General features: G+C 45.9%; 1 protein-coding gene across 3 annotated transcripts in view; it reads left to right on the top strand.

Moving 5' to 3' along the window:
- Positions 1–5,477: 5,477 nt before the first annotated feature.
- TTYH3 (tweety family member 3) overlaps positions 5,478–14,978 on the top strand; it is a 74,290-nt gene continuing 64,789 nt past the window's right edge. The window contains exon 1 of one of the 3 annotated variants that reach the window (XM_039560042.1): positions 5,478–5,644. In XM_039560042.1, the coding sequence (XP_039415976.1) occupies positions 5,522–5,644 (123 nt within the window). In that variant the 5' untranslated portion in view covers positions 5,478–5,521. The remainder of the gene's footprint in view (positions 5,645–14,978) is intronic. The other 2 variants (XM_039560040.1, XM_039560041.1) reach the window with 2 other exon arrangements.

Raw genomic sequence — 14,978 nt, 5'->3', positions numbered from 1 at the left:
TTACCTCCCTCACTATCAACCAGATAATCCCACACTCGGATCTCATTCCTCTCCCCTCCTCAGCCTGTCAGCTCTTCAGAGCTGAGTCTCTGCCTCAGTAATGTAACACAGCTTGAAAGTCTTTGCTGTAATATGACTTTAGGGAGGAAATACTGTAAAATCTGTCACTTGGTTACAGTGCTGCTGTAAAAAAAGGCTGTGCTTGAATGGCCTCTAGGTATATGCATGGAAAATTAGAAGAGCTTTTAATAAATGGGATTGACCATGAATGCCTGTAGTACAAGTTACAACATTCTGCACAAACATTGCTTTGCATTGCCATTATCAAGCAATAATCCTTATTTGGAACTTATAAAAATTGTGGCAGAACCTTCTATTTATCTAACCTGGAAATTTTTCCTGAACAGGCTCTCTGTAGTCTACTCAGAGAATTGGCAGTTTTCTTCCCTCTCTCGGCAGATATTTAATAGCCACGTATTACGTTTCCATGCTAGTAAACCTTCATTATTATACAAAATGTACCAGAATGTTATGAAGAAATACCTTAAATAATTAAATAGAAATGAAGAGTGACAAAACAAACGAACAAAGTGCAATTTGAGCTGTGTTATTCTTTCCTTTTTATATTCTCTTATTTGCTAATTTGCTGAACTTACTGGACTGCAGTGGGTCTTGCTGTGATTAGAGAGAGTTTGCCAAGTTCCTTTGTAATTGTTTCTTTGCAATTAACTAAATAATGGAATGTTCTCTGTGTGGCTCTCTGGGGAAAAGAGCAGGCAGGTGCTTTTGCAATAGGATTTCCACATCTTCCACCCATTTCCCCAGGACTCACTGAGTTTAAAAAGACCAGTAAAACATGAGAGAGAGAGAATATTGCCTCAGGACTGGAAATGAGAGAATTAACCTTTTTCTTATCATTTCTTTGAGTTGGCTTAAAGCTTTATATGCTGGCCCTGGTAGTGGCTATTCTTTGTGTAAACCTGAAAGTCCCTGGGAGGGTATCAGAAGAAAGCCATGAAAACCCAAATGCGTGTTCCTGCCTGCAGATGCCTCCACTCAGGGGAAATCCTTCAAGCTGAGAGGAGAAGTCAGCTGGGAAGATCCCTGGCAATGTGGCTTTGCTGGGAAGAGCAGAGGTTGGAGACTGAGCTGTCATGGAGGGGGCAGCGATGTCTGGGGGAGGCTGGAGAGCAGCCCTGGCTTTGTTATTTCCTTTGACTTTGAGAAGAAAATTACAGAGGAAGCCCTGGGAGGAGAAGAAGGGTAATTTTAATGGAGGCAGAGTTTAGCTCAGTGGGAAGGAGGCACGGCTGGATGTAAGGGCAGAGTTTATGGAGCGGCAGAGTCAGAGGTGTGGCCCGACAGTGGCAGCTGAGTGCCGAGGCACGGTTGTCTTGCTGGCCTCCCCCTGACAGTCCGTAATTTAGTCCCAGTCTCAAGAGGGTAACTCATCCATCTGCTGGCACTTGGAGTGCAAACTTGCCTTTTTTTTTTTTGTTTTAAAAATCTGTATTGTTGGCTAAAACCTTTTGTAGCACATATTAGGTTTGACAGTAAGGGGAAGACTCCTTGCTCCACAGTATATTAAAAGCTGAATTATTTAATTTCGTAGCGAATTAGAAAAGCCAGGGAGATTTGGAGATAGCTGTTTTAAAAAGTGCTCTCATTGCCAGTACCACTTCAGCAGTAGGGATGTCTGGAATCAGAAGCTTGTGAATAGTGAAAAATGCTGCATTTCTCAGAGGGCTTCTGCAGACTGCCTGGTGGTCTCAAGAGGATGGAGGACAGCACTGGCTGCCTTATTTTGGAGATTTAAACCAGTCTTTTTATCTTTGCTGTCTTTAATGTGGAACATTTCTCATTTGCCTATTTTGTCCAGTGATTCTTTAGCAAAGCCACTGTCAGAGCAAGTTAGCAAACACTAATACAGCTCTTTGGGTTACTTTTCAGCAGGATTACCAGTGAACAAGCTGACATTGCAGTTTGCTTTGCTTGACTGTAGAACTGCTTTCCATGCAAGGGTGATTTACTGTTAGATTTTATTCCTGGGATGTCACGAGTGTCTCATTTGTTCATTTTGCTTTGGCAAAACAGTGTACCTATTTGTGTGGGGAGGGAAAAAAGGCTGCTGTAATCTAAACATGAGAGCCTTGATAGCTGACCTGTTGTCATGTAATCAAGAATTATCTGAATAGGATCAAATGAGAGATTCTAGACGTCCAAGAATTGCAGATACTTCTTTGTGATGTGGTACAACAGGCAGAAGTGCCATGGAAAGTATGGCTAGTGCTGGATCCTGTGGTTTGTCTCTTATTCCTTGTCTGCTGAATCCATTCTGCTCTTCATTTTCCCATATCATTATAAATAATTGTGGGGGAGAAATGAAAACTGTTGATGCCTCTGTTTCTCTGTAATCCCCAATCCTCATTCTGCTCTAATTTAATCCAGTTGTCTCGGCAGCAGGAGGCTGAGGGGAGCATGCACACAGCACTGCTGAGCTGTTCCCTTTCCCACTTACTGCCGGCCCCATACAGTGCCTCAAACACCCACCCCCATGGAACAGCATCCAGCTTCTCCTGTCATTTATTCCAAAACATTTTGTTCAGTTTGATTTACATCAGCCCTGTCAAACAAGATCTCGGTGCGGTGCCCTGGCTGCATCTGCTTCTATCCCCTGTCCATCACTTGCTGACAGAGGTACTTGGACTTGCAGCCTGGTGGGGGTTTTGTGTCCATCCAGAGGCCCGTGGCTGCAGTAACATCTGCAGGACAGATTCCAGCCTTGAGCGTTTTAGTGCCAAATTGCATAAACTCTGTGTCAGAAGTGGCTTACGCAGAGATCTCTTGCTCTCAGCGAGGTCTGTCTGCTCCTTGTCTTTGGGTTGTTAGAACTGGAGGTGAAACATGGGAGACTGTTGGCCCTTAAGATAATTCCTTCTTCATCCTCGCTGGCACTGTGAAAAAAAATGAAAATAATAAGGAAGAAAATCAAATTGGCCAACGTTCAGCTGTCCTCCTGCAGAAAAATAAACCCTTTTCTTGGAGAAAGCTGGAGGGAGTTGAGGTCTTATACCTTGTACCCTTGTATATCTTGTACTTGGGCACAGAGCGTGTGCCTCTGAACCCTCTGACGTGCATCTTAATGCTATTTGTGAGTGATAAGACTTCTATTAAGCTGTGTTGATAATACTCATGAAAATCCCATCCTTGTCAAAAGCTATTAAAGTGGATGCTATATTTCAGAACATTAGCAGAAATATGTTTATTTTCTTCTAAGGGGTTAAACGGCCCATTCTAGCATTTTTGCTCTCCGTATTTATAAAATGCATCAGTCAGGACAACGTGAAGTACAAAATCCTGGCTGCATTTGGGAAAAGGAATAAAATCATACTTGCAAAAGAGATGTCTCCATAATGTCTACTGATCTGCCACCATTTAGGAGAAAAAAACAGTTGGTGTTACCCTTTTTATTTCCAGAGGGATACACAGCACTCCAATATTTTTTAAGTTTTCAAGGGCCATCACAGTTTCTAATTCTAAACAGATGAGAGTTCCTCAAGCCTGTGAGACCTGGAAATCATTTGGCTGAAGTCTTTTAGAGGACTGGATGGTCCTTTTTTCCCTTTCCATCCCCAAATTTTGCTGAGTGGTGTTTAAAAGACAATGCTTTGAGCAATCAGCAATGGGTGAGGTGTGCAGCAGCAGGGCTGGGAGGGGGCCACTGGGATGGGGAGATTGAAAGTCTGGGAGATGGTCTGAATAGACTGGCTGAGTTTAGGAACTCCTGCATGAACCCAGCATACTTACAGCAGGAATTAAATTATTTGTTCTTTTCATTTTAAAAGAAAACAGCAAATATTTTTATACATTGCAATTGCAACAGGAGCAGCACAATCTTTGTAATGAAGTGAATGAATTTGGGATTGCTACTGCTTATCATTCTCTTTTCTATTTTACCTCACTATCCTGGCGTTATCCAGAGTATTTCTGTACTTACTTGTTTCTGACATGATCCCCTGAGAAGGTATATTCATCTTTTTTTACCTTTTCCCTAAAAATACTTTCTGTTCTGTTTAGAAAGAAATGAAAAGCCTTTCCCTTTGGGTCAGAGTATAATCCTTGGGAAAATGGTGTGAGTGCCTCTGTGGGAAGCCCACCACATGCACAGCTCCGTGGTGTTAGCAGTTAGATGCTGTCATTGCTGAAATATTCAGGTGTTTAATTCATGGCTCTGATTTATGATGTCATCAAAACAAGCTGAGAGTTGTAGGTCCCTTAGAGCTGATGAAGCAACACACTGGCTTGGGGTCAGGGTTTGGATGAGGCCAAACCTGTGCCTGCAGAGAGAAGGGTGGAAGCTGAACCAGAGCACTGCATCTCTCCATTGAACAGGTGGAGGGCAGACTTGGAAGTCACACGAAGGGCTCGTCAGTATCTTAGACACCTGGGTACCTCTAGCAATTTTCCCCCAGGTTTTGGGCAAACCAAGCCAGGCTGGGGCAGTCAGTGCTAGGGAACAGTGCATCAGCTGCAGTGAAGGCACTGATGTCGTCAGTGGCACCAGGGGCTGGAACGTGTGTTGGTTGGGTCCCCTTAGGCATTACCTTGGAGGGAGAGGTTTTGGTGTGAAGGGTTGGGTTGTGGTTTGGTGCTGGGTGTGGACACCCACCCTTTGCCACATGTGGCCCTGTGCCCAGACACCATGTTCATAGAGTCACAGTGTCATTAAGGTTGGAAAAGACCTCCAAGATCACCAAGTCCAACCATCAACCCAGCACCACGACCATGCTCACCACTAAACCAGGTCCTCAAATGCCATACCTGCACATTTTTTGAGATATTCTGAGATTCCAAGACTCTGTTCAAATGATGATTTTATAATTTTTCCCCACATGCTGACACACAGTGAGAGGTGAGGACCTGTGCTCCCGTTGCTGCCATTGTCATGTGTGTGCCCAGTCAAGGGGGTGCTGGATAACATTCTGCCTCTATGAATTGTGAATTCAGGAAGCGCAGACTTGCTGCCTCTGTATTTTAGGATGGGCGTTGAGACGGACTCAAGAGGGACTAATAACAAGTGACTTTAGGAATGCCTTTACCACCCGATGTGGCACAAATTGCTTTTACCGCACCGGGTTTTAGGCTAAACCCAAAACGCGCCTTCCGCTGTTAGAACTGCAGGGCCGAGTGAGATTCATGGCAACAGGATATTTGTAAGCACCTGGGATATTTGTCGGAAAACAAACGCAACGTCGCAGGGCGCGTGGCGGGGGCAGCGGGCCCGGGGAGCCGCGGGGGCCGGCCCGGGGCGGGGCGGCGGCGGCGGCGCCAATGGGAGCGGGCGGGCGGCGCCGGGCGCGGGCGGCGGAGCCTCTCGGCGAACAAAGAGGGAGCGGGAGCGGGCGGAGGGACCGGCGGCGGGCAGGGGGGGGATACCCGGCCATGCGGGGCCGGCGGCCGCGGCGCGGGTGAGGCGGGCGGCGCTCCATGGCCGGCGGGTCGGGGTGAGGCAGGCGCGGGCATGGCGGGCGTGAGCTACTCGCCGCCCTGGTGGGTGAGCCTGCTGCACCGCCTGCCGCACATCAGCCTGCGCTGGGAGCTCACCGCCGCCGACTTCCGACCGCACGACGCCGAGTACCAGCAGGTGGGTCCGTGCGGGGTCTGTGTGTGTGTGTGTGTGTGTGCGGGCTGGGCAGCGGGCGCGGGGGGCTCGGGCCGCCCGCGGGAGGAGGAGGAGAAGGGGGCGTGCGGCCCCCGCTGGGGCTCCCCGGGTGGGTTTCCGTGGGTGCCGTGTCCCCCCTGATCCGCGAGGTGCGTGGCCGCCCCACGAGGGGCAGGTTTCCCCTGCAGGGCCGGGGCAGGCTGGGTGCGGGGTGTCGCTCGCTGGGCTGGGGCGGGAGGTCATCACCCCCGGCTGGGCAGCAACCCCGACTGCCCCCAGCCGGCCGGGAGCCCGAGCTCTTCTTGAGAGAAGGTGAAACTATAAACTCGTAAAATCGTTAAGGTTGGAAAAGACCTCCAAGATCAGTAAGCTCGACCTTCGACCGAATACCGCCGTGCCCGCTGACCCACATCGCGGAGTGACCCCTGGAAGGGGGGCAGGAGCCAGCCCGGGTGGGTGCCCCGGCCGGGTCCCAGCGCTGCCCAGGCGAAGGCACCGTCCCGGCCTGGTGCCCCTGGCCTGCCCCCAGCCCGCCATCGGCTGTGACAGTCCTGTGCAGGCTCCGCTGACCATCCCCATTGATGCCGCCAGCCCCGCAGCGAGGCCAGCAGTGCCTTTCCAAAACCGGCTGCCTGCCTGCTGGAAAACAGATGACTTAATGCACGAGAGCGGCGTTAGCATCAAGTGCACAGGAGGATGCTCGCAGAATACTTGTGTGCAGCTTTTTTTTTTATTTTTTTTAATGCTGCTTAGCCTGTATCCTGTGCTTGGTTGGCTAGGCATGTAATTAAAATGATTGTGGAGTGAATCTGTGTCCTCCAACATCTGTGTTCTCTGCTATCATCTTGGAACAGAGCTGCAGTGACTCTGCTGCCTCATTTTGCCACGGTCTCTGGTTTTGAAAACACCATTTTGCTTTTCTGAACATACTTGCCGTGTCCTATATACACAGCCTGCTACCATGCACGCAGGCATGGAGGCTAAGGTATCTAAGCAGTTCTTGTTTATCCTAGAAGTAGAAGGTATTAGGAATACTTTAGGAAGCAGTATGTTTCGGCTTTTTTTTCTAAACAGATGAACGGATCTGAGGACTGAAGCTAGAGCAAAATGTGAGAGATGTGTTTAAAGAGCCATGGATAGATACAAAGAAACGTCTTTATACCAGTAAATCCAAGAGAGTTCTGAGCTAACTTTGTATTTTGAGGCTTCAATTTGTTAATTTGTTTTAGTTCCCTTGGCTTAGCAGAGTTCAAGATGGCCACATGCAGATGTAACGCTGCACAGCAGCTGAACTGTATTTCCATGACCTCAGAGGGTAGCTGCCTCTAAAACAAGGGATATGTGATCCTAGCGATCAGAAGTTAGGAGTTCATTGAAAGATCTTCTTGGGAGTGTGTTATCATGAAATAAGCACTCGGTGACCTTTTGAATAGACAGCGGATGTACCAGTTTTCACTTAAATTGCTTAAAAGCATTCCTAGCAACAATCTGGGGTTGTGTTTGTTTGTCAGATAATTTTTCTACAGTAATCATATTCCCACTTAAAGCCTTCTGCTGTTCTCCTCCTGTGTAGCTGTCTCCCCTCCCTTGATGATATTAAGGACTTCTTGCACAGCAGTCGATGGCCTTTTAAGTCTTAACATCAGCTCACAAGAAAACAACTTATCAAATCCAAACTTGAATGTCTGGATTACTGAGGCGTCTGTCGTCAAGAGAATGATTTGAGCAGCAGCAGCAGCTTTGCTGGTTTTGGTGTTGGTGAGGGGTAGCAAGCAGGCTCCAGCAATGCAGCCTGTGCTATCAGTGTCGTGGTTATATAACGACGCTGCTGTGGCTCTGCAAGTTGACTCTGGAGTTCGTGGCCACATAGATTAATTCTAATGCAGTGAAACAGGGAAACTTAATCCAGGACTGTGAACTATAATGCTCTTTTGCTTTAAATGCTTCTGAAGGCCTTTTGGTTTGAATTCTAGATTTTTTTAAATGAATTTGCACCTTTTGCTCTGTTTGCAACCTGTGCTGGCTTTGTCTTCCCTTATCTTTAGGAACCTTTCATATTTAGCAGAAGAGATCATATACATCCTCAAAATTAAGAAGTCTATTTTTAAATTTTAATATCTGCTTATTTTTCTTTACTTTGTAGGTCTCACTGGCACAAATTGTGTGTATTTTTGTTTTCTATTCCATTAGTGATTGGTACTCTGAGGCTTAAGTATGAACTGTTAAACTACACGCTGCATTTGGTTTCCCCAGGGGCTGAGGAGAGGTCGGTGGGGGATGGTAGATGATGTTTATGGGGACAGGTAAAGGCAGGGTGTCCCTAGCTGTAGTAAGGAAGGATTACCTTTGCTCAACTCCATGACTTCAGTTCATCAGGTAGCTGGACTGTTGTCATAAATAGCCATACAGCTGGGCTCAGTGTCCAGTCCCATTCCGACATGCTTTGAGGAAGGAAGCAATGTACCCTTTCTGATTCTTCGCTGCTTCTCTAGAAAAGATTTCCCAACCCGTGACCAAGGGAAAGCATCACTTTCCTTATAAAACTCTTTTTTTTAGTAACCTCTTAGTAAATACCCACCTGTTTCTTGTACTCATGTTTTGATGGTGGGCTTTGAAATTGTGCATCAGCTGAACATTCCACTCCAAGCAGAGGTGGAATGCAGTGGCTTGGATTTGGATGTTGTCCTGTCACTTGTTGCAGTGCCACGTGCTGCTGCAGGTGAGGAGGCTGCTGCCTGAAGAGGCTTTGCACCTCTACCTAGGGAGGATTAGTGCAATGCCAAGCTGCTATTCCCCTGAAGCAGCAGCTGAGCCATTGTGCCCTGAAACCTCTCTGAAGGCAGGCAGATAAGCATGCACTGCCAGTCTTTGAAGTCTGGGCCTTTGTTAAGTCGTCTGGGCCCCTGGGTGATGGGGAATGTCTAGCAGGATGTAGATCTCGTGGCTGCTTCTGCTGTTCTGTCCCGTGTAGTCCCTTGGCCAGAGCAGCAGGGACGCCTGCTGTGCACTGGGCTGTCTCAAGGTGGCTGTGGCCATTGTGTACCAACCTACCAGGGCTTCCTCCTTTTGTCTGAGAGCATGAGAAATGCTTATGGCAGTGTTGCTGCCAAGGGCTGAGATCAGTGCAGCTGCAGATTTTGGCTGCATACCTTCTTCACCTGAGTCGGGCTCTAAAACACTCTCTCTTGGTATTACTTTACTCCTTATCTTCTCCCACAGCATATCTTGTTGCATTAGGTTAGAACAGTGTGTGTGAGTGTGGAGGAGCAGAACAGATCCTTCCCCTCTGGACTAGATTGTTTAAAAATGTATGTGTATCCTGATGTCCTTCAGATGCTCTGCTTCTGCCACAACAAGCTGTGGACAGCAGTACAGCCAGTTGTTTTCTTTTTCTGGAGGAATTGAGGTGAACCTCCATGTTGAATGAGCTGGGGTTGTGATCCTTCTTCTGCAGGGGTTTGGCATGCTGGTGAGTCCTATCAGAGCTGCCTTAGTGTGCTGCTTGCAGGACTTGCTCCATAGTCCTTCCTGCAGAGGATCTTATCACACCGGTTCTTTTCCTAATCCTCCCATGAATCATTGGGGTTGAAAATATCTTGATATGAACAGCTTTGTTCTGGCTGTGTTCTCATCTGAGTCATACTGCAGTGCTCTGCAAAGCCTTTTCATTGTGTAGTGAGTCACAAATTCTGGAGTGAAGGGAATGTAAAAATGGAGCAGAGCTCCTGTTCCTTCTGACAGCATCATGCTAATACCAGTTCTGGTCTCCCTGCCTTTTGCTGCTGAACAAATGATGATGATCTTACCAGTACTGTCCACTTTTCAGTTCAGTTGATTGGCCCAGTGAGATGGTCCTGAGACTGCTGCTGTCACTAGTTTAATTTATTTAGCAATATAAGTACTTCTGCTTGTGACTGACTTAGCTGCATGGCATTGAATTCACTTTCTTTCTCAGGGTAGAGTTGGTTAAGAGCCTTGAGGTAGTGTGGAGGTCACGTGCTCGAAGGAAATAGCAAAGCTGAATAGCTTTGTAATACAGCACAGCAACAGGTAATGAGATATCTGCTCCAGTCAGGGTGTCTGTGTGCTGACAGAAAAGGAGACTACAACACTTTCCAGCTCTGGAGTCTGACTGTGGACTGAGAAGTGCCCTGTGAACAGTGAAGGAGAAAAGAGGCTGTAAAAGCTAAGCCACGGAGCACTTTGACTGGAGTTTCTGCTTTTTCTTTGTTGCTGGAAACTGGCAGTGTTGACACAAACCTATGTAAACGCGTAGGTTATGTGTGAGTCAGGCTAGAGGAAAGAAAAATTCTCTAGCATCTTTGAAACTCTTCCCTTTCACCACTTCGTGCCTTCTCAGTACGAGTCAGAACTGCAGATGCATGGTTAGTAGGTGTAATGGCAGCTGTTTGTGCTTTGGAAAATGACTGATGATTGATTCACACCAATTAAGATGCAGAATCGTGCTGAAGGAAGCGTCGATAAGAGCAGGGACATGCTCTAGTCCTTGGCTTTGAGCTTCTCTCTTCAGTGTTGTCACCCAGGAGTTTCCTATCATACATCTGTCAGTGCTTTCATGTCGTAATGTTCTTTTTCTCCCTCTGTACGTGTGCTGAGAAGGGATCCAGCAGGGAAAGGTGCTGTGTAAGCCCAACGATCCTTCCCTTTTTTTGGCTTGCAGACTCTAATCCAAGGCATGTGTGTTTGAACCCATAGCCAAAGGTTCAGCAAGGAATTAATTCTGTCAGGTACTTTCTGGCTCTGTGAGGCTGTTTCCCTACACATAACAGCTAATGTCGTCTTTGGAAGTATTTCTTGGCTGGAGAAACATGATGGAGCCCAAACTGCCAAAAAACTTGGATTATAGAGATTGTTTTAGAACTTCCTCTACTGTACTGGCATCTTATTTCAATTTTGAAACCAAGAGTCTTTCTGTAAATTGGAAACATGTGTATTAGTCAAGTTGGATGACGTGTTTTTGTCTAGTTGGCTCGAAGTCAGAGGGTAATGTGCCTTTCTTAAAGGGGTTGGACTGAAGGTTTCTTTCTTTCAAGAACAGATGGACCTCTTCCAGGGTCTGATCAGCTATCCTGCTGTAGCACTAGTTTGCTTGTATTTCCAGAAAGGTTAAGTGACCCCTCTTAGTAGAATCCAATGATTTTGGATGAAATTGTTTTTATTTTTCTACTAACTGCTGGTAAATTCCTTCTTCCCTTTACTCATCAGTCTCGGCTGCATGAGTAACCATGAAGTAATGCCTCCGATCAGCAAATTGGTGCTATACTCTGACTCTTCTGTTTGATCTGGAAGAGCCTTTACTTAAGGAGCTGCATCACAATGAGGAACCAAAAATGTAGAACCAAGACAATTTTTGATGGCTGTTTCTTACCAAAGGTAGATGTTAAACGTTTTCCATTGTCCATATAGCCAGTCATGCAGCAGCATATGGTACACAGAGAGGAAAAAAGTCCACCTTTGCCAGCTTTCTGTCTGCAGCCTTGCTTTGTTTTGCTGACCCATGCTGTGCTGCCACGTTTTCAGATGGTCTCCTGAGAACTGTCAGTTTCTGGAAACACTGGCTGAAGATTACCTTACTCTAGTCAAAAAAACCCCCAACTGTTCTAAATGTGTGGTTTTAGCAGAGTACACAGGGGTAAAAGGTGTCTTGGAGAAATGTGAAACACCTTACGAGGCATGGAGGAAAGGAGATGCAAGTGAGTATGTGAAGATGTAAACCACACTCGCTTCCTGTGGGTAGGATCCTGAAAGTATTAACCCTGCACAGAGAAGATGCTGGTGCCCAGCCTGGTGAGCTTCCCAGTCTTAAGACACTTTTATGCAGCATGTGGTGCTCTGAAGGTACCATGCTGTTCTCAGCTGGAAGAGTAGAGCCAGAGTTTAAAATGTGTGTCTGGTTATGGTGGCCGGTCACTGGCACCCTGGTGCTTCTGCACCTACACAACATTTGTCTTCCTGAGAATCCTCCATTTTTATATACATGAGTGTAACACCATATGACTCCTAGTCTGCAAAACCTGATCTCTAGCAGTCTGGAGAAAGGGGTAAGCAAAATCAGTTCAGTGTTACAGTGTCTTGTCTCTTTTTGTTCTTTCCTCCTTAATTCTTAATGCCCTTTTGGGCAGAGGAACATCTGTGGTCTCCAGGTTAACAAAGCATCTTTGTTTAAGTGCTGATCCAATAAAGCAAGCAGTGCTTAAAGCAGATGTTGGTGTGGATTTTTAGTGCTCTTTATTTTTCATTATTAGGGAAAGTGAGAAATTCTCACCCAGAAGAACATATCCCATTAGGCATGAATCTGGAGATTAAGGGTAGGAAGTCAGGTGCTTTCTCTGACTTAATTGCAAGGCTCTGAAGGTGGATTAAGGAGCTGTGCCATAAGTCTTCTTGATCTCTTACTTGTACTTTGGTATTATATTTATTTTTGAACCTGTAAACAAAAACCTGTCCATTGAGTACAAGAGAGAGGGAAGTTATGGGCCTGTGTCACGTCAGGTTTCTTGCCATGTGTCTTCAGAGGAGACAGCTGGAGGAACAAGCACCCTCCAATCCCTTGGAATATCTGTCTTTTTTTCTGTTCTTTTGGTTTTATTTGGTTTGGGTTTTTTCCTCTCTTTTTTCTTCTAGGACAAGGCTAGTTTTACCCCTCTTCTCCTGCTCCCCTTCCCCCACCAGCACTTACTGATGGAAAGGGTCCAGAGTGGATGATGTTTGTGTTGATAAGACTGTTCTGTGGCAGAGCTTGCCCGGTCACCTTGGTGTGACCCCTTCCAGGGGACACTCCTGTACCTGTAAGGATGGGTGTGCTGAAGGCAAAACTATGATGGGCAAAGCTTCTCCTGAAGTCATTCTTTTACTGTCTTTGATGTCAAGTGAATTTGTTTGGGTGGCTGCAAGCAAGCAGTGAGTAAGGTGGTGCTCACTCTTAATTTTCTTGGGGTGGAGGACAGTCAACACCTCATTTGGAATAACCTTTTGGTGACTGTCAGTTCTCATCTTGTTCCTGTTTTAACTTTCAGTAGTAACCTTTCCACCAGTTATGGTGAGATTTCCCATTCCCCTTGAGCGAGTAGGAGAACTTGGCTTGTTTTCAACTGAATGTGATTCCCATAGCTGGGGGAAGGGACATGATGCCTGTGAATTTATTTGCTCGAAGATTCAGATGAGACCTGAGTAATTTTGGAATATTATCAGGATTGCCTTCTGTACTGAACCTCAGTTCTCACTTTTAAGACATGAATAAGACTCAAAATACTCAGGGACTTACTGATGCATGCTGAGGAGTTGTTAATAATAATAATAATAATATCCAAGCCCAGTAACCTTGCTCCTCTGTTGGCAAGGCTTTCTCTACTTTCTGGATATGTCATCCTACCAGTTCTTTGTTTTAGCTGATGACAATAATTAACAAGACAGATGAACTAAAATCAAGGAGGATCAAGTTCATGCAAGGGTTCTAGTCCTGGGGATGCATTCATATGACAGTCTGAAAATACGAAAAAGTCATCACTGTTAGAAATCCTCTCCTTTCCTCCACTTCAAGGGGTGACTGATGTTGTGTTGCAGTGGTGAAAAACTAGGAATTGGTAACATTTATTCTCAAATCAGAAATTACTTTTGCTGCATGGTGAGAGGGTCTCCAGGTATCTAGTGAATAGTGGCTGTGGGGCAGAGCCATGCTGATTCTATTTCTTTTTTTGTTTTCGTGTTAGATAAACTAGAAAAGAGCAAAACACAGAGCACTTTCATGTTGCAAAGGCTTTCATTTCAAACTTTTTTTTTTTTTTTAGATTTCTGTGTAATGAGCCACTTACAGTTTTTGAGTCTGATTTTGTAATTGTGAGCTTTAGGGTTTGGTAAGCTGCAAATGTGCACATTTTTGCAAAGTAGTCATTTGTGTGCTAAGGCTATTCTCTTGCAAGAAAATAGAAAAGTAGGTTAGCGTGCAATCCACGGCCACAGCAGTTGGTGTAACTCGGTCACGATACTTGTGCTGTTCCCTTCTGCAGGCACTGGGAGAGGAGGGTAACATTTGCAATAATGTGTGCTTTCACATGCTTATCAGCTTGCTTGCTTCAGCAGATGTAATGTGTGCCAGCCCTCTTTTAAGTTCTTATTTTAAAAAACGAGCGTTTTTTGGTCAATGCTAAAACCATCCAGGGAAAGAACTGACACTCCCCTTCACCTTCACTTAAACTGGAGCTGCACCCTCGGATTGTGGTTTCCTCAGTCAGTACTAAATGCTTTTTCTGGCTGATATGGCTCAGAATGGTGCCACACGTGCATATGCATGAAAGCCCTTTGTAGTGTGAAATTAGGGATGAAAGATATTGCTAATCAGCCCTAACAATGCGGGACTTATTCCTGGACGAGGGGAAAAGGGAATGTGGGGAATGGATGTTTCACAAATGTATAACACATTCAGACGCGTTGTTATGCCAGTGTTGGTGTCTGTGCACGGACACCCTTTTCAGGCTGTAAAATGCTGCTGTTCATGCAGGGAATTTAAACAAGCCTTCTATTCAACACCGAAATCCAAAATAACGCCAAAATCCAAATGGAGGCACTTCAGTTGCATAATAGTGTCTGTTACAAGGAGGCCTTGGTGCGGTAGATGATGTAATGCTCCTTAAGATAAGGCCCAAGCTGGGGTTGGGGAAAGAGGGAAGATGGTGTCAGTGACAGAGACATTAGAAGTGTTGCTAATGGTATCAAAGCTATCCATAGGGCGTTAATTAGCACGCCTGAATAATTCCAAAGTTGATTGTGTTACAACTGTACATGTGGAAAAACTGCTTGGTGCTACCTGTTTTCTCTGATTATAATCGCTTTTTCCCTGGGGCGAGCTTTCTTGCAGTTCAACAGCGTGCTCAGGCTCCTGTAGCTGATAAACTGGTGATTTTGACACTTGCTGTAGGAGCTAAGAATGCCTCTTTTTGCCGAAGAGGTGCTTTCTGTTGCTTGCTGAAATTGTAATGCTTCTCACTGGGGCTGTGCCTGTAGCTGTTACTGTTCCGAGGCCTCCAGCAGGTTGTTACTTTAAACTTGTGGTTAGTATATACTTACTTTCTTTAGTTTAGGAATAGTCCTTTGTTGCATCCTCACTGCAAGTGCCTCCAGTCTGTTTTTGGACAGAGGGGTGACACAGGCTTGCTGCCTTACCTACGGCCCGCCCCATCCCCTTTCTCCCTGGTTTTACAGTATTCACTCCAGGAAATGCTGAGAAAGTCGGGAGTAATGGAATTCATGAAATTCAAGCTGTGCTTCAATGAAAACGTGTTTTCAATTTCTGCCTCCT

Source organism: Corvus cornix, chromosome 14 (genome assembly GCF_000738735.6).
Source record: "Corvus cornix cornix isolate S_Up_H32 chromosome 14, ASM73873v5, whole genome shotgun sequence".
NCBI lineage: Eukaryota > Metazoa > Chordata > Aves > Passeriformes > Corvidae > Corvus > Corvus cornix.
Note: the sequence above shows the minus strand (reverse complement) of the source record. Positions and strands in the feature narration are given on the sequence as shown.